This window comes from Plecotus auritus, assembly GCF_963455305.1.
Source record: "Plecotus auritus genome assembly, chromosome: 3".
Lineage (NCBI taxonomy): Eukaryota > Metazoa > Chordata > Mammalia > Chiroptera > Vespertilionidae > Plecotus > Plecotus auritus.
The window spans coordinates 227,581,849-227,604,615 of NC_137772.1; the positions used below are offsets into that span (position 1 = coordinate 227,581,849).

The 22,767-nt window shown below is 62.6% G+C and overlaps 2 protein-coding genes across 3 annotated transcripts in view; both read right to left on the reverse strand.

Annotated features, from left to right (window-relative positions):
• TTLL8 (tubulin tyrosine ligase like 8) overlaps positions 1 to 6,223 on the reverse strand; it is a 31,800-nt gene extending 25,577 nt beyond the window's left edge. Inside the window, exons 1-2 of the mRNA XM_080661502.1 lie at positions 6,093 to 6,223; positions 5,663 to 5,785 (exon numbers count right to left, since the gene is read on the reverse strand). Coding sequence (XP_080517628.1) covers positions 5,663 to 5,726 — 64 coding nt within the window. The 5' untranslated portion in view covers positions 5,727 to 5,785; positions 6,093 to 6,223. The remainder of the gene's footprint in view (positions 1 to 5,662; positions 5,786 to 6,092) is intronic.
• Positions 6,224 to 8,067: 1,844 nt separating this feature from the next.
• Positions 8,068 to 21,146, reverse strand: MLC1 (modulator of VRAC current 1). Of its 2 annotated transcripts, none has more exons than XM_080661504.1 (12): positions 20,895 to 21,146; positions 20,316 to 20,496; positions 19,221 to 19,310; positions 17,835 to 17,888; positions 17,357 to 17,458; positions 15,446 to 15,541; positions 15,072 to 15,143; positions 13,770 to 13,886; positions 13,537 to 13,593; positions 13,074 to 13,196; positions 10,739 to 10,864; positions 8,068 to 9,234 (listed from the first exon to the last, which is right to left on the reverse strand). In XM_080661504.1, exons 1-12 carry the CDS (start codon positions 20,948 to 20,950, stop codon positions 9,160 to 9,162), a joined length of 1,149 nt encoding a protein of 382 aa, XP_080517630.1. In that variant the 5' UTR covers positions 20,951 to 21,146; the 3' UTR covers positions 8,068 to 9,159. The 2 variants fall into 2 exon arrangements, with proteins under 2 accessions (XP_080517630.1, XP_080517631.1); XM_080661505.1 differs by lacking the exon at positions 20,895 to 21,146 and adding an exon at positions 20,637 to 20,867.
• Between the last annotated feature and the right edge of the window lie 1,621 nt (positions 21,147 to 22,767).

The window sequence follows — 22,767 nt, forward strand, 5'->3', positions numbered from 1 at the left end:
ATCACCACCAAACCAGTATTATATGAAATGCTGAAAGGTATTCTTTAAGAAGAGGAAGAAGAAGAAAAAGGTAAAGATAAAAATTATGAACAACAAATACACACCTATCAACAAGTGAATCTAAAAATCAAGTGAATAAAAAATCTGATGAACAGAATAAACTGGTGAATATAATAGAATCGGGGCATAGAAAGGGAGTGGACTGACAATTCTTGGGGGGAAAGGGATGTGGGGGGTACGGGAAGAGACTGGACAAAAATTGTACACCTATGGATGAGGACAGTGCGGTGGGGGGGGTAAGGGCAGAGGTGGGGTGGGAACCGGCTGGAGGGGAGCTATGGGGGGAAAAAGAGGAACAACCATAATCATCTGAACAATAAAGATTTATTAAATTAAAAAAAGATTAATAAAAAAAATAAAAAGTGAAAAAAAAAAAAAAATATATATATATATATATATATATCACATATATAATTTCTGTTGTTAATCCTCACCCAAGGATATTTTTCCAGTGACTTACAGGGAGAGTGGAAGAGAGAGGGAGAGACAGAGAGAAACATCGATGTGAGAGAAACACAATGATTGGTTGCCTCCTGCGTGAACCCTGACCAGGGCCAGGGCACAACCGAGGTACGTGCCCTTGACTGGAATCGAACCCGGACCCTTCGGTCCGCAGGCCGACGCTCCATCCACTGAGCCACACCGGCTCGGGCAGCAGCCCACTTTTATTTATTTATTTTATTATTATTATTTTAATATATTTTATTGATTTTTTTTACAGAGAGGAAGGGAGAGGGATAGAGAGTTAGAAACATCGATGAGAGAGAAACATCGATCAGCTGCCTCCTGCACACCCCCCACTGGGGATGTGCCCACAACCAGGGTACATGCCCTTGACCGGAATCGAACCCGGGACCTTTCAGTCCGCAGGCCGACGCTCCATCCCCTGAGCCACACCGGCTCGGGCAGCAGCCCACTTTTAAAATAAAACATGAACCAAAGCCGATTTTAAAATGATTTTCATCAAACGAGGATGAGAACGTGGCCTATCAGAGCATTGCGACGCGGCTCCGCGGTGCTGGGGGGTGCACAGATGTAGGTGCGTACGTTAGGGAAGAAAACAAACGAACCTCACCCAAGCTGCCATCTCGAGAGGCTGGAGAGGCACCAGTTAAACGGAAAGGAAGTAGGAGGTCAAAAATAATAAAAGGAAGACAGAACTTCCATGAAATGAAAAGCAAATGCACGCTAGAGAAAACAGCCCAAACCAAAAGTTGGACCTCTGAAACATGTTTTAAAGGGATAAACCTCTCCATAGACGGGTCCAGGAGAAGGAGAAACACGGGTTACCAGTGTCAGGAATGCAGGGGGCCGCGTGACTGAGGCACACATATTAAAATGATAATAAGATCTATGAGCATCCACACGCCAGTAACTGGACAGTTCATGCCAAACGGGCATTTTCCCTGAAAGACACGGCTCATCCAAACTGACATAACAGGGCATCTGGCTGGACCTCTTTCTGTTCAAGAAATTCACAATTTAAGTGTTTCCCAAGCGAAACTCAAGGTCTAGATGGCATCACAGGTCCATTTTCCCAAATATTTAAGGGGGGGGGGGGAAATATATAAAAAGAAGGAAAAAAAGAAGCCAAAAAAAAAAAAAAGAAAAACAATTTAAAAATTTAAAAAATCTTATATAAAGCCTTTCATCGAATGGGAAAAGCGGACTCTTTTCATCTCTTTTTATGAAGCCGTGAGTTTAACACCCAAACCTGACAGGAACGGTACAAGAAGGGAAATACAGGTGAATCTCACCCATAAAAGGAGACGCAAGCCCTGCCCGAGTGGTTCAGCTGGTTGAGCATCGTCCCACGAACTGAAAAGTCGCCGCTTAAGGCCTGATCCTCAGTAGGGGGCATGCAGGAGGCAGCCAATGTATGCTTCTCACATCAGTGTTTCTCTTTCTCCCTCCCCTTCCTCTCTCTAAAAATAATAATAATAATAATAAAAGCTTAAACAAAAAAACTTTAGTCAAGTCCAGGGACATATAAAACACATCAGCATGACCACGTGGAGTGCAGTCCATGAGTACAGAGTTGATTTAATATTTGACAATCCCTCGACATAATCCATCACACTCAGAGACGAAAGGAACAAATACACTCAGTGGCCAGGTTATTATGATCTCTGAACGCATAGTAATCTGGCCACTCAGTGTGTGTCCTATATAATAAAAGGCTAATATGCAAATTGTCCCCTCGACCAGGAGTTCGACCAATAGGGAGGCCGGCCAACGGCCCATGTCCCCTCCCCCTGGCTAGGCTGGCCGGACCCCACCCATGCACAAATTCATGCACCAGGCCTCTAATATGTGTGTGTGTGTGTGTATATATATATATATATATACACACACACACACACACACACACACACTGAGTGGCGAGATTATTATGATCTCTGAACGCATAGTAATCTGGCCACTCAGTATATATCCTATATAATATGCAAATTGTCCCCTCGACCAGGAGTTCGACCAGCAGGGAGGCCGGCCAACGGCCCATGTCCCCTCCCCCTGGCTAGGCTGGCCGGACCCCACCCATGCACAAATTCATGCACCAGGCCTCTAATATGTGTGTGTGTGTGTGTGTGTGTATATATATATCAACAAGTGAATCTAAAAATCTATATATATATATACACACACACACACACACACACACACACACACACACACTGAGTGGCGAGATTATTATGATCTCTGAACGCATAGTAATCTGGCCACTCAGTATATATCCTATATAATATGCAAATTGTCCCCTCGACCAGGAGTTTGACCAGCAGGCAGGCCGGCCAACCGCCCATGTCCCCTCCCCCTGGCCAGGCTGGTCGGACCCCACCCACGCACAAATTCATGCACCGGGCCTCTAATATAAATACACACACACACACACACACACACACTCTCTGAGTGGCCAGATTATTATGCGTTCAGAGATCATCATCATCTGGCCACTCAGTGTATATTTATTATCACCTCAACAGATGCAGAAGAAAGTGTGTGATAAGATGTAATAGCTGTTCACTGAAAAGTTCTTAGTAAGCCAGGTATAAAAGGGAACCTTCTTTAATGTGTAGAGCGATATCACACCTCACGGTGAAATACCGAGCACTGGCCTTCTGAGTTTGGAAAAAAACAACCACCAAAAAGATGTCCCGTCTCCCGCCTGTGCTCACCATTACGTGGGAAGAGCAGGCCCGTGCAGTTACGCAAGAAAGAGAAATAAAATGCACGAAGATGGAAAAGATTTACAGAGGAGCGCGCACAAAACAGACCCCAACGAATCTCTTTGCCATTGTGAGTAGTAAGTGTGTTTAGGAATGTCACCACATTCCGAGTCGGTAAAATGAAGTCAGCTGTTTTCCTAAATATACGAGAATCGATTAGAATCGAAACTTTAAAACGTCATCGACAACAGCATAAAAGGAGTTTTTTCTGCACCTGCACCGAGACCACAACACGGACTGCACATGTGTGGGAAGACGCAGTGTCACCATGTTCCTTCTCGCCCAAACTGCTCAGCAGTCAACATGCTCACACAGCCCCGCAGGCCCGTGTCTGTGCACGTGTGTGTCTGTGCACGCATGTGTGTGTCTGTGCATGTGTCTGTGCGCACATGGGTCTGTGCATGTGTGTGCACGTATGTCTGTGCATGTGTGTGTGCGCGCGCGTGTAAATCAACCACCAACCACTCGACACCCACATGCACAGGCAGTGCCACGGCCCCCGGAGGCCGAGCAGATCTGCAGGAGCAGCCGGAAGCCCAGGGCCTGGAGGAACTCTGACCCCCACCACGCCTGGGTCACAGCAGGGCGGCAAGTCCCGGTCAGAGGGAGACACCCCGAGTCTGATGTTCACAGGGACGCCGGGCCCAGGGGCGGTCAGAGGGAGACACCCCGAGTCTGATGTTCACAGAGACTCCGGGGCCAGGGGCGGTCAGAGGGAGCGGTCAGAGGGAGACACCCCGAGTCTGATGTTCACAGGGACGCCGGGCCCAGGGGCGGTCAGAAGGAGTGGTCAGAGGGAGACACCCCGAGTCTGATGTTAACAGAGACGCCGGGCCCAGGGGCGGTCAGAGGGAGACACCCCGAGTCTGATGTTCACAGAGACTCCGGGCCCAGGGGCGGTCAGAAGGAGACACCCCGAGTCTGATGTTCACAGGGACGCCGGGCCCAGGGGCGGTCAGAGGGAGACACCCCGAGTCTGATGTTCACAGGGACGCCGGGCCCAGGGGCGGTCAGAGGGAGACACCCCGAGTCTGATGTTCACAGAGACTCTGGGCCCAGGGGCGGTCAGAGGGAGACACCCCGAGTCTGATGTTCACAGGGACGCCGGGCCCAGGGGCGGTCAGAGGGAGACACCCCGAGTCTGATGTTCACAGGGACGCCGGGCCCAGGGGCGGTCAGAGGGAGACACCCCGAGTCTGATGTTCACAGGGACGCCGGGCCCAGGGGCGGTCAGAGGGAGACACCCCGAGTCTGATGTTCTCAGAGACTCTGGGCCCAGGGGCGGTCAGAGGGAGACACCCCGAGTCTGATGTTCTCAGAGACTCTGGGCCCAGGGGCGGTCAGAGGAGACACCCCGAGTCTGATGTTCACAGAGACTCTGGCCCAGGGGCGGTCAGAGGGAGACACCCCGAGTCTGATGTTCACAGGGACGGCAGGCCCAGGGGCGGTCAGAGGGAGACACCCCGAGTCTGATGTTCACAGAGACTCCGGGCCCAGGGGCGGTCAGAAGGAGACACCCCGAGTCTGATGTTCACAGAGACTCTGGGCCCAGGGGCGGTCAGAGGGAGACACCCCGAGTCTGATGTTCACAGGGACGCCGGGCCCAGGGGCGGTCAGAGGGAGACACCCCGAGTCTGATGTTCACAGAGACTCTGGCCCAGGGGCGGTCAGAAGGAGACACCCCGAGTCTGATGTTCACAGAGACGCCGGGCCCAGGGGCGGTCAGAGGGAGACACCCCGAGTCTGATGTTCACAGAGACTCCGGGCCCAGGGGCGGTCAGAAGGAGACACCCCGAGTCTGATGTTCACAGGGACGCCGGGCCCAGGGGCGGTCAGAGGGAGACACCCCGAGTCTGATGTTCACAGGGACGCCGGGCCCAGGGGCGGTCAGAGGGAGACACCCCGAGTCTGATGTTCACAGGGACGCCGGGCCCAGGGGCCATCAGAGGGAGACACCCCGAGTCTGATGTTCACAGGGACGCCGGGCCCAGGGGCGGTCAGAGGGAGACACCCCGAGTCTGATGTTCACAGGGACGCCGGGCCCAGGGGCGGTCAGAGGGAGACACCCCGAGTCTGATGTTCACAGGGACGCGGGGCCCAGGGGCGGTCAGAAGGAGTGGTCAGAGGGAGACACCCCGAGTCTGATGTTCACAGGGACGCCGGGCCCAGGGGCGGTCAGAAGGAGTGGTCAGAGGGAGACACCCCGAGTCTGATGTTCACAGGGACGCCGGGCCCAGGGGCGGTCAGAGGGAGACACCCCGAGTCTGATGTTCACAGGGACGCCGGGCCCAGGGGCGGTCAGAGGGAGACACCCCGAGTCTGATGTTCACAGGGACGCCGGGCCCAGGGGCGGCGGGCGGGCGGGCGATACTGACTGTTTTCTTCTCTCCAGTCTCCTTCCGTGGCGGACAGGAGCCTCTTCCTCTCCCCCGGCTCCATTCCAGGCTCCTGCCGCTCGCCCTTCCTCCCTCCGGCTCCTGCGGCTCCGACTCCGGGCCCTGCAAGGAGGGGGGTGTCAGGGATGGATCCCAGCCGGGAGCAGGGGCAGGTGAGGGCTGGGGGATGTGGGGACTGGGGCAGGTGGGGGCTAGGGCAGGAGGGGGCTGGGGCAGGTGGGGGAGGTGGGGGGAGGGCAGGGCTGGGCTGGGCTGGGCAGGGCCCCATTTCCGAGGGGAGGCTTAGAATGCCGGTGTGGGGGCTGGAATTCTACCGGGAGGGCGGGTCAGGGGTTCCGCGCGGTGGGGCGGGGCGTGGAGTCCTGTCTGGGATCCGCGGGCGCGGGCCGTGGGGGTGGGCCGCGCTCACCTGGGAGTGGTCCCGAGGCCCGCTCCGCGCCCCCGCCCCCCGCGCCGTCCAGCGCCCCGCGGTCGCCCGGGGAGACGGGCTGAGCCGCGCATTGTGCAGAGGAGGGACGCGGGCGACGGGGGCGCGGGCGCGCGGGGCGGAGGCTGGTGCGGGGCGTGGGGCTGCGCGGGCGCGCGGGCGGCGTAGAGCGCGGGGCGCGGCTGCGGCTGCGGCGGGGGCGGCGGGGGCGCGGGCGGCGCGCGGAGCCGCAGGTGGGGGTGCCCCGGCGGGGCGTGGGGCTGGGCTCGGGGCTGCGATCCGCGGGGCTGTGGGGGGCGGAGGAGCGGAGGCCGGGGCCGCGGGCGGCGCGCGCCATGGAGGCTCGGGGAGGAGGGTCCGCGAGTGACCTCGCCGCCCGGCCCGGGTCCTGCGGTCCCGCCAGCGCGCGCTGTTGGGGTCACACAGGCGCGCCCTGTGGTCAGAGCCCCACCAAGTCATAAAGACCCGAGGGTCACAAGCGGTCCCGCCCCCCAGGACCGGCTGGCGCCTGACGGGCTCCGCCCCGCGACCCTCTGGCCCCACCCAGGCCTCTTTCGCTCCAGGGCCCCCCAGCAGGACTCCCGGGTCCCCGCAGCCGGGCTTGGGGGCGCACAGCGTCCCCCTCTGTGGGGATGAGTGCGGGGAGCTGCGCGCTAGTGTCACCTCGTGGGCTGGGGGTGGCGGGGCAGCCCCGGTCCCGCAGAGGCACCCTTGTGGCTCTGCCACCCCAGCCCACCCACGGGGAGCTCTGCTGCCGGGTGTCTTCGCTCCCCAGGGTCCCTGCCACCTCTGCTCCCGCATCTGCGTGGAGGGACAGCCCCCCGCCCCCCAGTGCCTACGTGGTAACTTTCCAAAACCTGGGTGTCCTCGTTGTTTGGCTTAACGTCTTTATTTCCTATGTAGCTGCCCGACCACTGCAAATTGAGGGTCCGCCTCCACTTGGAAGTGGCTGTGGAGGCCTCGTGCGGGTGGGTGGTTCCGTGGGGGGACCCTGGCCTCTGCCCTGGGCTCTCACCGCGCACCCTCCTGGTCACAGAAATCAGGAATGAATGGAAGGCGCGCCCCCTCCACCGCCGTCCTGGGTTTACGCTCAGCTTTACCAGGACGCGGCAGGACCCGCAGGGATTCAATAGGCCACAGGCCACATGCACGTGCTCACAGTTACTGCTCGGCGGCATTAACTGTACCAAAGAAAATGTACGTTGACAGAATTGTAACATTTCAAACCCCACACGTCGGGATTTCTCAAGTTCTCTCTGAACTCAAGTACAAGCCAGCATGAAGCCCACAGGCGCCCAGTTATGGCTCTAAGACCCTCTGGACCCCCAAGAAGACCTGGGCATCCCCTGGGCTGTCCCTGGGGCCCGGTCCCCAGCGCAGGGGCGTCCCCACCTGCCACCCCCGGGAGCTGCAGGGAGGGAGGTGGCTGGGTGGGCCCTGTGAGCAGCGAGAGCCGCTGGCCCCTCGCCCGCCGCCCGCGCCTCCGGAGCTCCGAGGACAGCAGGAGGGGGGCAGGGCAGCAGCTGTGATGACCTCGGCCGGCACGCTCACCGGCCGGGTGTCTGACCTGCACCCCCCCATCTGATCGTGATCTCGGCAGCTGGTCACGTGCTCAGAAGTGAGCCAGCAGGGAAGACCCTGGTCCCCCCACCAGGTCCGCACCTTCCGGCACCGCCGCCCTCGTCTCCCAGACAACTGGTTCTTTGGTTCCCTGGCCCAGGCCTCTCCACCAGCCCCTGGGACGCGGGAGCCTGAGCCTCCCAGCACGGCCTGCCCTTCCCCTCCTGGCACTGACGGACGCGTAGCCCCGAGAGCGACGTGCCGGCCTGGACACAGCTCCTAACCCGAGCGGTGTTCCCACCCAGACGTGCTCCCAGCTCGTGGGATCTCCTGGTGCCACGTCAGTTACTCTGAGGAGTCCAGGTGCCCTCGGGACAGAGACGCACACAGACTGCTTCTGGGCCATGATTTTAATCAGAGCAAATGTTATTCTCACACCCAAACTGCCTGCAGCCCAGCAGGTGGACGGCGACAGACGGAGACCCCAGCCCAGGCCAGACCTCAGGTGAGTGAGGACCGAGACGAACTACTTGTTAGGAGATGTGAGGACTCCGGGGCAGGTGAGGGCAGCGGCCTGGCCCGGGGGGAGCAGGGCCAACAGGTCAGGAGGGAGGGGCTCGGCCTGGCCCAGGTCACCGAGGCCACTGCAGCCGGGAGACGTGACACAGTCAGTTTTCAAAGCCTTCGACGCCCCCCCAACAGTCACTGAGCCGCACAGTGGACAGTCCATCTCCACGTGGTTGAGCAAGAGCTTAGGAGCTGGAAGCGAGGGGTGACAAGTGCCGACAAGCGCCCACGTGGACCGGCGCCCTGAGCGGGCAGGCCCTCTGCAGTGGCTGGGTCAGTGGAGAGGGCAGCAGTGGGCAGGGGGACCGCCATGGAGAAGTGTGGAGTCTGGGCACAGGGCAGAGCCTCAGGTCTGCTCTGCTCCAGGAAACAGCGTGGGGTGGGGGCTCAGTCAGAAGAGAAAGACCGAGACGGGCTGAGCCGGTGGCCTGCCATCTGCACACAGTAGGTGCTCAACAAACACGGGGCAGGAACCCAGCTGGGGTGGCTCAGTGGCTGAGCATCGACCTATGAACCAGGAGGTCATGGTTCGGTCAGGGCACATGCCCAGGTTGTGGGCTCGATCCCCAGTGTGGGGCGTGCAGGAGGCAGCTGATCAATGGTTCTCTCATCATGGATGTTTCTACCTCTCTCTCCCCCTCCCTTCCTCTCTGAAACCAATAAAAATATATTTTTTAAAAACCCACAAAAACGGGGCAGGAGCCAGGTGAGGCACGGGAGGCGCGAAGCAGGCAGCAGGCAGTGGCCCAGAAACTGCGCAGACGGCCCCGCACGAGGCCTCCCACCCGCACCGAGCTGCCCGCCCATCGGAACAGCCAGCCTCCGCCCACGTGAAACGGACCCTTTGCAGCCCGGCCGCCCGCAGCGGGAAGGGGTAGAGAGGAGCCGCTCGGGGTCACCGGCGCCTGCGCCGTCTCCGGCCTCACTGGGCCATCTGCACCACCACGGCTCTCCAGGCCCGTTCCTTGTCGAACTCCCTTGGGGGGCTCCTGGCCACCTGTGACGAGACAGGCACAGGCTGTGCGCGGGAAGGCGGCTGCGGGGCCCGACAGCCCTCAGCCTGGGAGAGCCGGAGGAGACCCCTGGCCCTCTGCACCCCGCGTCTGCCCGGCCTCCACAGGAACACACGGAGCCTGGGCTCGGGTGAGCTCTCCCCCGGCCACATGCTGGCTCTGGGGCTGGCCGGGGCTCCCGAGGCCTCTTCCTGCCGGTTCTCGGAGGGGCCGGCCCCTGGCGGAGCCAGCATTTGTATACAGTAGGCCAGGGGTGGGCAAACTTTTTGACTCGAGGGCCACAATGGGTTCTTAAACTGGACCGAAGGGCCGGAACAAAAGCATGGATGGAGCGTTTGTGTGAACTAATATAAATTCAGAGTAAAGGAGCGGAGGGGAGAGCAAGAGAACCGGATAGAACAGCCGGATCCGGCCCGCGGGCCGTAGTTTGCCCACGGCTGCAGTAGGCACTCGATAAGTACTGGCTGACGGGGCACGATACACCATAGCGCAGGAGTACATGGGACGTCCAGGCCCTTCCTGGGGGCAGGGGTGCCACCCCACAGAGAGGGTCTGGACCTGGCCTGGGACACTGTGATGCCATTGGCCGGAGCCTGACACCAGGAGGGAGGGTGCTCCCGGCAGCGGTCCCCCGAGACCTGCAGAAACAGAGGCAGCTGCGGGCGGCTCCCAAGTCCTTCCCTCCAACTCTGTGCCTGGTGTCCGAACACAGAGCCAGCTCCACCGCTCGTACAGCAAGGGGCAGAGCCGTCCCCACGGGGGAGCGGCCACAACCAGGTCCCAAGGAAACGGCGGCTCTGAGGCGTGTGGTGGAGGGAACAGCGGACAGGATGGAGGCCAGTCGCTGAGGGTGGGGCCTGGGCAGGAGCCGGTCCCAGGAGGACCGGGGGCAGCTTGGTGGGGACACAGCGCCAGGGCGCGCCGAGCACAGGACGTGAGGCTGTGAGGCCTGGGGTGGCCGGGGGTAGGAGCGTCCAGTGCACCCGGGGCCTGCAGGACCCTGCTAAGGGCACCGTGCACCCAGGGGGCGGTGGGCCGGGGTCCCAGTGAAGCGGGACTGGGTGGGCCGCCCACAGGGAGGGAGGGAGGGAGCCTCAGCCTGTCAGGTGTGGGGACAAGAGGTGGGATCTGGGCGGAGACCAGGCGGTCCGAGCCTGAGCCTGGCAGAGTGGCTGGTCGACCCTCTAGAGCAGCGGTTGCCTACCGGTGGTCCGCGAGGCCGGAAGGGCTGGCGACGGCTGCTCCAGAGCCCGCCACCACGCCTGCCAGGAGCGGGGCCCCTCCCTCAGAGCCATGTCCCAGAGGCCCCGAGGGACCTGGGTGACGTTTGCAGGAGTGAGACAAAGCATTCGGCGGGAACGCTTTTTTCAGGACTGACTTTGTTTGCCTGGCTGCTTTAAAAAGCCGCTATTTCTCTTCTTGCAAATGTTTCCTGGGTCTTGAAAGAAGGCGGCGAGGGTGGGTGTCACCTGCCGGCCCGGGACTCACCTCCGCGGGGCGCTCCTGCGGGCGGGCCACCGTGAAGCGGGCGCACTGGACCACGGTGCCCGTGTGCAGACTCGCCTGCAGCACCAGCTCCAGCAGCAGCAGCAGCAGCAGCACGTCGTAGGATTGCTGGTGGGAAAGGCGTGAGCAGCTGGGCCACGCCCCACCCCCGCCCGGCCCTCAGCCCCTCTGTGACCCCCGACCCCGACCCGCCGGCCAAGGAGACCACTGTGGGAACCTAATCAGAGGACGCTGGGTGCTCAAAGCCATTGGCCACACGCGGGCGCCAAGGCAAGGACCCGCCATCTGACGGCGCGCACGGCACAGGCGCCTTCCCACAACCAGGGCCGATGCCGCTGTCTGGCAAGAAGCCTCTGCCGGTTGGCTGAAGATGGGGGTGGACAGCGGGCTCGCTGCTTGGCAGCCGCTGCGCTGGCAATGGGCGCTGTGTCTGTGCGGCCGCCTTGGAGAACTGTTTGTCTGATGGCTCCTTGACGGCAATGGCTACTTGGTCTGCAATGAAGCCTCTCATACGCCTACGACTGCGCATGTCTTCTCTACCGAACACCAGCGGCCGAGGACCTGTGCCCCACAGCTGGCCAGTGAGCAGGGGACCTGTGCCCCACAGCTGGCCAGCGAGCAGGGGACCTGTGCCCCACAGCTGGCCAGCGAGCAGGGGACCTGTGCCCCACAGCTGGCCAGCGAGCAGGGGACCTGTGCCCCACAGCTGGCCAGCGAGCAGGGTCAGGCAGGAAGTACCCCACAAGCTCGGGCCAGCTTCCTGGGCGCCGCGCTGACGGCCCCGGGGCCACACGCCCTGCGCTGGAACCTCAGTGATGGGAGCAGGACTCGGCTCTGCTCCGGGTTTAACAGGCACAAAAGGGCCCCGGGCGGCCGGCCAGTCTCCCGTGTCCCCCCACAACCGCACGGTCAGCAAGGGGGCCGCGAACCCCGCCCGCAGGGGCTTCTAAGTGCATGTGGAGGAGCCGGTGGCCCAGCGAGGTCCCCACAGCTGTCCTCGGGTTGGGGTGGCAGCTCCGTGTCCAGGGAGGACCGCGTAGCGCACAGACTGAGTGCGAAGGAGACAGACGGGAGGAGAGCCACCCGAACAGGTGCCTTCAAAGGCGGGGCGCTCGGCCTCTCAGGAGAAGCCCCTGAGAAAGACGGGGTTCCCTCTCCGCTCTCCAGGTGAACTGGGCACAGCACCCGCCTCTCTAATCACAGCTTGAACCCCAGGAGCAACACAGGGAAACGCTGGTAAGTTTAACCACACACCACACACCGAAACGCGCACCCACGAATCACGGCGGGCGGAGCTGAGGCCACTGCTCAGATGTCGGAGCCACCAGAGACGCAGACCGTCAGAGGTCACGGGAAGGAAGGCGGGTGCACAGGTGGACAGAGGTCACGGGAAGGAAAGGCAGGTGGACAGAGGTCACAGGAAGGAAAGGCAGGTGGACAGAGGTCACAGGAAGGAAAGGCGGGTGGACAGAGGTCACAGGAAGGAAAGGCGGGTGGACAGAGGTCACGGGAAGGAAAGGCAGGTGGACAGAGGTCACGGGAAGGAAAGGCGGGTGCACAGGTGGACAGAGGTCACAGGAAGGAAAGGCGGGTGCAGAGGTGGACAGAGGTCACAGGAAGGAAGGCGGGTGCACAGGTGGACAGAGGTCATGGGAAGGAAAGGCGGTGCTGCCGGCCCCTCTCACCTGCTTCAGAACAGGGGACAGATGCTCCCGCCACCGCTGGAGGGGACAAGGGGACCCCTCACCTGGGGGTCTAACGGCACAGATGCCTCTCTGGCCCGGCAGGTGCGCCCTGCAGAGGGTCTGCACAATGACAGGACCAGAGCAGCCCGCCCCTCCCGGGGAGCAGCTGGTGACCTGGGTCACGGGACTGCACGTGTATAATGAAAGGAGACAGCACGCAATCCGAGTTGGAGGAAGGGCAGGAGAAACCGTCCGTTAAAAGAAAGAGGAGGCAGGTGTACAGATGTGACAGCGTGTGACCTGCCTCCGGGCCCGACTTCGGAGCCATGCCCATGTCTCATGGATTCAGAGACACCGTCAAAGGGGAGAGCGCCAGATCTCAAGGCGGGATACAAAGAGGAGCCGAGCCGTAAGCGAGTGTGGCCCCAACAGCACGGGGCATTCCCTCCCAGGGCCTGAGGTGGGGCAGAGCCGGCCCGGGGCTCGGAGGGACACGGTGCGCGCCAGACACCGACCGGCCCCCTGGGGAAGCGAGTGGGAGCCGGCCTCCCGCCCCGCTCCGACCGAGGGTGCGCAAAGCCGTCCCAGAGACACTCCGGGCACGCGGCGCCGTTTTCCAGGAAGACACGCACCTTGAGGGCCGGCGGGTAATCCGCAAACACCTCCACGACGCTCCTCACGCTCAGGGTCAGGTAGCCCGCGGCCGTGAAGAGCAGCGGCGCCGTGAGGCTGCAGATGGCGATCAGCACCTCCACCTGGGGAGCAGGCGGCCGCGGCCCGTCAGCTCGAGCGCAGGGGCCGAGCACCCCCGTGTCTGCTCCCCACGCAGCCCCTGCCGGCGGGTCTGGCTGTCTCCGCTAATCCCCAGCGCGCCACGTGTCGGGAGTGTCCTGGATGCGGGCACAGCTAACTGTTCACACCCTGAGGCCGGCCCTGCACCGTTCCCACTCCGACAGTGAGGCCGCGGTCACTACCTGACAGACACAGGACAAGGCGAGGCTGGGCTCCACCCCCGCCCCCACCCCCACCCCACCCCCACCCCACCCGCCCCCACCGCCAGGACAGCCCCGCCGCCCTCAGCCTGGTCCCACCTACCAGACACCTGCTGGGACACTCCGCTGTCACGTGACTGGCAATGGCGCTTGGGAAACACTGAGAAAGAAGAAAAAAGGAGGACATCGGAGGTGACCGGCCAAGGAGCCAGCTCCCAGCCGTGGACCCCGGCCCTGTGTTCGATGGGAGCCGCGGTGTGGCCAGGAGAGGGCCGGGCAGCGCGCGAGGCGCCGTGGCCATGGCAGTCGGACGAGGGCCGCGCTGGATGTACTCACGGCCACTAAGATCCAGAAGAAGGTCACGGCGAGGTGCGGGCTCGCGACGGCCTCGTGCACGTTCAGAGTGATGACCCCCCCCAGCACGGCAGAGACGCCAGCAGTCACCTCGATGACCTGTGGGGGACAGTGGAGGCAGCAGCCCCGGGAGGTGGGCCGGGCTCTGGGGTCCCCGGAGCACGCGTGTCCCTGATGTGGCAGGCAGGGCGTGGGGGCGCGAAGAGCTCGGGGCAAAGGAGCGACACCCCGTCAGAAGCCTGAGGATGACCTTCCCAGAGACAGCGGACACGCACCCTCCGACCGAGGTCAGCGGGAGAGGAAGGCGCTCCCGCCATCCAGGTGGGCGGGCGGGACAAGGCGGACAGGTGTCCGCAGGCGCCTCAAGGAAGTGGGCTCCACGCGGAAGGCCCCGAGGACAGACACCAACGAAGTCCAGCCGCTGTTCACACACACACAGCGAGGAGGGGGCCAGGCAAACAGCAGCCAGAGACGGCTGATGCGCTCACGGGTTTTATGGCAAAACCACCCTACAGACGGGCTGCTCTGTTGTGACGGGAAGGCAGCTCACAGGAGCGGCTCTAACCTCGTCGCAAATAAACCCCAAGCACCTCCCGCCCAAACTACAGAGTCACAGAGAGAAGCCCAGGATGCCAACTCCACGTGGGAGGGAGCAGCTTTGCTACGGGACAAGCAGACGCAGAGAGAAAGACTTAGCCCTGGCCGGTGTGGCTCAGTGGATAGAGCATTGGCCTGCGGACTAAAGGGTCCCTGGTTCGATCCCCGGTCAGGGCACATGCTCCATTCCCAGTAGGGGGCCTGCAGGAGGTAGCGATCAATGATTCTCTCTCATCATTGATGTTTCTATCTCCCTCTCCCTTCCTCTCTGAAATCAATATATTAAAAAAAAAAAAAGACTTGAAGTGCAATGAGAGGGTGGCCACGTGATGTATCCTCAAACCAGGGCCTGTGAGAGTAACGGCCACGTTTCAGGGCGCCAGAGACAGCAGGTGTCAACCAGGACTGTGTGCCTCATCCCCACATCTGGAGCCCACCTGCACCCCCACCCCACCCACACCCTACCCGCACCCCACCACCCACTCCACCTGCACCCCCACCGCACCCACAGTGACATCCATCCTCCACACCTGGCAGCTTCTGTGATGAGGTGCTTTGGCACCAACCACACCGCAGGAGCCGCGTTCCCCGCAGACAGAGCACAGGCCACACAGCTGACGGTCCGTCCAGCCTGCCCTGCCCCTCCCCCAATAAAACAGACGGAGCAGGAAGAAAGGACGTCCTTACGGAGTAGGCCTTCAGGACCCGCGCGGGGAACGCCACGCCGTGCAACATGCTGGTGCTGTCAGAGCTGGAGCCCTGGAGAGAAAGACGGCTGACCTGCCTGCGCCCTGTGCTGGGGGCCGCCCCCTTTCCCTCCGCCCCACCTCCTTCCCCTCCCCCCTCCCCCCAGCTCCAGGCCGTGAGCAGCTCAGATAAGCATCTTTCTCACACGTGGGAAACATTCCTGCCCCAGCGGCATTTTCCACAGACAGACCGGGTCTCTCCACGTGATACTGGGGAGGTCAGCACAACCCCGCCCTCCACACGCCCGCACATGGCCCCACACATGGCCCCGCACATGTGCACATGGCCGCGCACATGTGCACATGGCCGCCCACCTTCCGGCGGGACGCCTCGCTGGCTCGCGCGGAGACGATGACCGTGGCCGCCATGAGCAGCTCCAGCAGCAGCAGCAGGATCAGGTTGAAGTTGATCTGCAGGGGCCGAGGGGGCGGGAGGGGGCGGGAGGGGGCTGAGCGCCTGTCTCCTCTGACCTGTGACCTGGACCCTGGGCAGGGCTGGGTGCCGCCCGTGGCTGATCCAACTCTGGCCCCTGGTCCACCTTCCCTGCCGCCGACCCCTCCGGGGTCCTTGCTCTAAAGAGAGGAGCACCCCTGGATGGTGGTTCAGTGGTTACAGCCTCGGCCCACGGACCAAAGGGTCTCGGGTTCGATTCCTGGTCAAGGGCTCGTGCCTAGGTTGCAGGTTCCCTCTGTGGGGGAGGCAGCCAGGGGGGGTGTCTCCCTCCCCCTCCCTTCTACCCTCTCTGAAGGAATGAGGGGAAGAATCCTCAGGCGAGGATTTAAAAGTGATACCAGCTAAAGAGAGAGAACTACATTCACACCGAAACCTGTGCACGTTTCCCGTGGCTCTGCTGCCAAAAACCGGGGACCCGGGGGCTTTGGGGCGCTATCCCATTCCCGACCGTGCTGGCAGTTACACGCACCTACCTCTGTGTTAATGTTCATAGAGTCACGTCCTAAACATGTCAACGTCACGTCAATTAGTGTTCAGAGCCATACACTAAAAAATGTCAATTTGTGTACAAGTGGGCCAGTCCAGGGCCTGCCTGCCTCTACTCTGGGGGCTCCCCCCACCGGCCCTCATCACCTGGGGCCAGGTCCCCGACAGCCAGGGCAGCCCCTGTGCCCGGAGCCCCAACACTCTTCACATAGCCCGTCCGCAGCCCGCTCCCTGCCCGCTCCTCCCTGTGAGACCACAGCGAGAGTTCCCGCACCCTGCCCTGCTCCCCGCGCCCCGTGTGGTCCTGGCCCCGGGCCCCTCCTCTTGGGGGCTGTGAGCACAAACGGTCGCCCCGGTGGCCAGTATCCTGACCGGGCCTCCCCACACCCCAACATTTCAAACCCAATGCAATTGACACGCTTGCTCTACGGAGCCTGCATCAGAGCACAGCGTGGACCGCCCATGCCTTTCGAGCGTTTGGGGAGCTGACCAAGAAATCATCCAGATCAGGCCGTGCCTTCTGACAACATGGCAGTGCTGGAGTGGCACTAAGCGGTGACTCGTAAAAAGAACCAGCGGGCGAGGCCGCCGCAGCCCCACCATCACCCAAGCAGCCAACCACCTCCCGGGCAGACAATGAGGCCGGCGGACCCGCGGGCCCGCGGGCGTCTGTCCGTTTCTGGTGGCTTATTGGCCGGCTCAGCCTTCCTCGGGGCCGCCCCACGGCTTTCCGGGTGCCACGCCGGCGGCTCCGCGTCGCCCAGAGCGGGCGGCTTTGTGTGAGGACTCCCTGGTGGGTCCGCGTGTCTGAGAACCGCCCCGGGCTCTGGAATGAGAATGACGGCTCTTCCATTTTTCTCAGAGGCCCCCCTCACCACCAACGCACCGCAGACTCGATGACACACAAGGTGTCCCCCCCAAATGTATACACACTGAATAATTATCAGTTCCAGTGGGTTAAGCTCAAAAAGAAAGAAACGTCGGTTGAGCTGTCAGCTGTTGAAGTGTGTGCACACTCTGGGGGGCACCCTGCATGTCACTATGTTCCTGTTGATGTCTGAGAACTGTGCGAAAGGACTAAAATAGCACCAATAAATCTACCCACTGGGTCACAAAAACGTCACAGACAGTTCTCTCCTTCAGGAGGACGAGCTCTCCAACGGTGTCAGGCTCGAGGCCGTGACACACTCACACGTGGCGGCAGCCACGCGCCCCCAGAGACTCGGCGGCAGGAGGCACCGGGAGGGAGCGGAAGCGTCGGGACCCACGTGGCCCCGGGGACTCACGTCTATTGCTGACGGGTTCAGGACCAGTTTGCACCCAAACCAGATCAGACACGTCGTGGTGATAGCAAATGTGGAAACAAACAGCAACTGGAAGTTGGGGATCTGAAAGAGAAGTCGGGGTCTGTCTCCTTTGTGTGACATTAACCCTGATTCCAGGTCACTCGTGGAGAGTCCCACGGCCTCAGCTCCTGGGCAGAGGGTGGGAGGGCACAGGAAGCCCTGCATGGGGGCACGGGCTGCTGTGGGCAGTGAGGTGTATCCCACCCAGGCACGCGTGTGTGTATGTACACAGCGCACACATGCACGCACATAAGTGAACACACATGCACATGAGTATATGAATGCGCACATGTATGCATGCACACAGGTGCACACGTGCGCGCACACATGTGCCTGTCAGCCCGCAGGGCCTGGTCCCTCCCGCAGCCAGGAGCCGTGCAGCTGCCCAGGGCACAGAGACTGGAAGAGCTGGACTCACCACGTCGGCGTTTCTCCGGGACACAGCGAGGCTCACGACGGCGGCGGGGATGCACTGGAAGAGAGCAGAGCCCATGAGCGGCCCGACCCCGGCCTGAGAGCTGAGCCTCCCAGGGCCCGAGGCGGTCGCAAAACCAGGGTGGCGGCCACGGGCCCAGACCCCGAGAGGCCCCGAGAGGCCCCGAGTCTGCCGAGTGGCTGTTCTGGAAGCAGCGTCAGCTTTCTGGCGAGACGGAGAGGACATTCGTGTGACCCGTGTTCCAGGTGGACTCTCGGAGGCTGGAGGCAATCCCTGCGGGAGACGGGGCTTCGCTCCGCTTAGGAAATCACCCAAAGGGGCCGCACCGCGTGCAGGGCATGGCACTCAGGAGCCCGAGCCCCAGGGCGTTCTTGTCAGGGCCCCGCTGTGACCCTCACAGGAGCAAAGGGGAAGGGAAGGGCAGAGGTGGGGCATCGGGGGGGGGGAGGTGGACAGAGGGGCCAAGGGGCCTCAGCGGCCACACCAGATGTCGCTCGTGTGGGTGACAGACCTGCAGACGCTGCCGTGGGTGCAGCACGAGCTGAGGGGCGGGGCCCGCGGGGCCACAGCTGTGGTCGGATGGGGGCGGGGGCTGGGCCACTGAGGGCTGAGGGGGAGCCCTTGGGGCCCCACGACCCGTCACCTGAGGGGGAAGGGCACTGCCAAGATCTACCCCGGGACCCCCAGCCTAGGCTGGCGCTGCCCTGAAGCCATCAGGGTCAGAGGTCAGGTCACTGTGGCCCCAACAAGGGCTGCTCCAGTGGTGAGGACAAAGGTCACCTGAAAGGTTCTCCCTCCGAGAGGCAGGGAGGGCGAGGTGTGGCAGAGCCTTGTCCTGAGGCAGCAGAGGCCGCCCAGGGCAGGCGGGAGGGAAGCTGTGTCTGTGGCTTCAGGCGTTGGAGCAGGGGTCCTCAAACTACAGCCCGCGGGCCACATGCGGCCCGCCGAGGACATTTATCCGGCCCGCCGGGTGCCGCTGCCTGTCCTGCTTAGCAGCCGACGCGTCCTGGGCCCGCAGTGCGCGTAGGAATTTGTTCATAGTTTTTTTTTTAACTATAGTCCGGCCCTCCCACGGTCTGAGGGACAGTGACCTGGCCCCTGTTTAAAAAGTTTGAGGACCCGTGCATTGGAGGATGGGCCGGCCGACCAGTGGCCTGAGGGCCCGGCTCCGTGAAGCCAGAGACCAGGGAGCCATTTCCAGCCCCGGAGCCGTGGGGGGGCTCGGACTCGCTCATCGGTCGTTTTCAAACGTCGTGAACCCCTGAAGCTGATCCCTGGGAGGTTCGGAGCCGAGGGCCAGCACGGGTCTCGGAGCACAAACCCGTACCGCAAGCTTCGGTCCAGGACACGCCCGGGGGCGCTGCTTACCGCGCCCGCAGCGCAGCGCAGGTAATCCATCTCAGAGGGAAACACGTTCCCCAGGTACAGCGAGCACCCCGAGGTCACCAGCAGGCAGCCCTGCAACACAGCAGCGACACAGGGGCAGTGCCTGCTGGCTCCTCAGGGCACCTGGGTCCCCCGGACCCGACTCCGCCCGGAGGACAGCCGCGGCCCACCCTGCCCGGGTCAGGCTCTGGGCTTCAGCATTTATTTGGGGAAGAAAAGGAGGGGCCCCGCCAAAACTTAAGGTAAGCAATGATGCCTCTCCCCAGGAAACCCCTCCCCCCACCAGGGGCCATTTCTGGGCCTCAGGACCCCCACGCCCGGGTCCAGGCACGAAGCCTCATCCGGCTCAGGGCCCGGAGATGGGAACTCACTGCAGAGGGTGAGGGTGCGGGGCGGGGTGCGGGATGGCAGTGCTGGGGCCTGGGCACAGGAGAGCACCCCCCACACCTAAGTGAGGTCGGGCAGCTGGAGCAGGGGCTGGGGCGCGGCTCCGAGTCCAGGGCCCCAGGAGCAGGAGGGAGGGGGAGCTTCCACAGTGCCCCATGGGGGGGATCCAATCTCAGCGGGATGGGGTCCTGGCTGGGGGGAGGGTGAGCAGGACTATCGGGGGGCCAGAGGCCTGGGGTTCCCAGGTGACCAAGCTCGTCTGAAGGTGAACGTCCCAGGAAAGTCCCCTCAAGTGTTTGGTCTTCCCCTCCCGCCCCCCTCCCGGCCTGACTCCCAGCTCCCTGCTGGCCCTGTTCCTTGGCCCCTGGGCCTGCTCTGACACCATGGCCTGCCTCCCGCCAGGGGACACCGTCCCCTAGTCACTCTGCCAGAGGCTCCTCCCATCCCTGCAGGGTGACTCTAGACCCCTCCAGGCATCGAGGGTCCTGGAGGCCGCTTCAGCGCCATGCAGCGGGGCTGGGGCCAGAGATGCAGGTGAACGGAGGAGGACAGTGGTTCGGAGAGCACAGCCCCACGGGGCTCTCCAGGGCCGGATAAGGGAGCGGCTCTGTCCCACGGGGCCTGGGAGCGACACCGGCCAGGGCACATCTCCCGGGGAGGATGCTCCGTGGCCCTGGGGCGGCGACTCACCCCCATCAGCACAGAGAAGACCCACGTCTTGTGGCTGAAGCAGGGGGGCAGCCTCGACGACAGCTGCAGGTCGCCGGCCTTGGCGTCCACGTAGCCCTCTGCGTCCGGCCTCCCGCGCTCCAGGGTGGCCATCCGGTCGTAGCCGAGCTCCTCCCGGCTGGACTCCTCCCGCGTCATGGCGCTGGGGACAGACCGGCCTCGTCAGTGCCGCACGGAGCTGTGCCCGGCGCGCTGCCCACTCTGCGGCTCGCGGTCGCTCTGGAAACGCTCCGGTTAAAACAAGTTCCCAGTGGGAGGACCGTTCACAGCGAGTCCGCGAACCTGAACAAGACTCGCTTGCTTCCTCACTCAGCCCGACAGTCGCACGAAGCCCTTTCCCAGCAAAGCGAACCCGCCGCTGGGTTCGGGCGGGTGCTGGGCTGCGGGTGCGCGGACCGGCCCGCCGTCCTTCCACCCCCACGTCCCAGGAAGCCCTGGCTCCTCCACGCCCTTCAGTTGCTCAAGGTGGTAACTGAACCATCAACCCCCCCAACACACCCCCCCACACACGTCAGGTCCCGTCCGTCCGTCCGTGCTCACCTCCCTGGGCTGGTGGCGCTGGAGTCCGGGTGGGGGGCTCGCTGCTGCCCAGTCATCCTGCCGGGGCTTCCAGCAGCGACTATTCAGGGGGAACAAAAGCCCAGCAGCTCAGTGCGGGGCCAGGAGCAGGAGCGCCTCGTCCTGAATGTCAATGAGGGGTAGCCGTGACCCTGAGGGGAAGTTCGTGGTGGTTGTGTAACCGCCGGCCTTGCCAGGGCCTGAATTCGCTTCCAGAAACGGAGGGCCCGCCTCGGTCCCACGCAGCACAGGGAGGGCGTGGGTGCCGGGGGGAGGGGGGGGGGAAGGCGTCTCGGGAGAAGTGCACCCGAGGGGGGATCCCCGGCACAGAGTCCCGAAGGCGGAGGCCGCAGCCCTGTCTTGGAGACAACTTTTTATTCCAGGCACCCTTTTCCCATCCCCTGCGATCATACGAGGACACCTGCACAACGGCATGCACACGCAAACACACACGCACGTGCACACACATGCACACATCTGCGCACAGCCTGGCCAAGTGGCCCTGGCCTGCTCGGGACTCTGGCCGGCCCGTCCCACGGGCAGCCCCAGAGTCCCCGAGGCGCCCTCTCCTTCCGCTCACTGAGCAGAGAGAAAGGCCAGGACGTGCCTCCCCGGGAGACGCTGGCACCGGCGTCACAGCGGCAGGTTGTGTGTGTGCACAGCAGCTCAGTCACCCTGAACACCGGCTCTGCGTGCACAGACCCACGGGAGGTGAGAGCGAAGCATCAGATCCCCACCGTGGGGTGTTCTGTTGTCTCAGTGGGTTTTTGTAAATATGATTTTATTGCTTTCAGAGAGGGAGGGAGCGAGAGAGAGACAGAAACATCCATGATGAGAGAGCATCATGGATCGGCTGCCTCCTGCACGCCCCACACTGGGAATCGAGCCGCAACCCGGGAATCGAACCGTGACCTCCTGGTTCACAGGTCGGCGCTTTGATGACGAGGTTGAGACGTCTGTTGGGCGGCCGAGAGCGTTTGCTGAAGAGCTGAGCCGAGGAGTCCAGAATCCGGGGATATTTTTCCCGTTGAATTTTAGGAGAGCGGGCGAAGCATCCACGTGAGAGACACATCGACTGGTTGCTCCCCCACCCCCCCCACACACACACAAACACACACACACGCCCGACCAAGGCCCGGCTCAGACCTGCAACCCAGGTGCTTGCCCTTGAGCGGGAGTCGAACCCGCGACCCTGCCCCCCGGGGTCGACCACGGAGCCCCGGCCCGGGCTCTGCAATAGTTTGACACCTCGTTTGAAACGGACAAGCCCTTAGGATAGGCGCTGGCGCACTGCCCCGTGTTGCGTGGGTCCGTGGAGGAGCCCCAGGCGGGTGCAGACGTTGGTGTAACTGGCAATGTGCCCACGAAGAAGCCTGCAGCCCCGCTGAGCTCACGGTGGAGGCCACCCCCTGCACGAGTCCACGTTCCCGGCGCCCAGGCCTCGGAGCAGGCGGCTCACTCCCCGAGGCAGCAGGAGACAGACACCGAGCGGCCGGGACACGCAGGAGGGGACAGCCCGGACCAGGGTCCCCAGAGCAAAGATGCGGCCACGACCCGGCGAGTTCTCCCCCGAGAGCAACGTGCTTAACCCGGAAAACCTGCCCGTGTGACGCGCTCTCAGGAACGGGTTAACCGGAACCAGGGCCGCAGGTGCAGAAAAGCATCCCCAACACCCGCCCCGTAGGAGGGGCGGGAACCAAAGCGACGCCTGACACCAGCCAATCGGAAGGAGGCCAGGGGCCCACCTGCGCAAAGCCCCGCCCACCAGCGCGAGCCAAGGGCAGGGCATGACATCACTCCCACACTGCACCGCGCCTAGGCATGCCTAGGCATACTAACGGTCGCCAACGGCCAA

Coding starts and splice junctions, on each gene's coding strand:
- MLC1 (XM_080661504.1), bottom strand. CDS start 20,950: ATGACTGGGCAGCAGCGAGCCCCCCACCCGGACTCCAGCGCCACCAGC. Junction 13,887..15,071: donor GGGTCCTGAAGGCCTACTCC/GTAAGGACGTCC, acceptor TGTCCCCCACAG/GTCATCGAGGTGACTGCTGG. Junction 10,865..13,073: donor ATTACCCGCCGGCCCTCAAG/GTGCGTGTCTTC, acceptor CTTTCCCACCAG/CAATCCTACGACGTGCTGCT.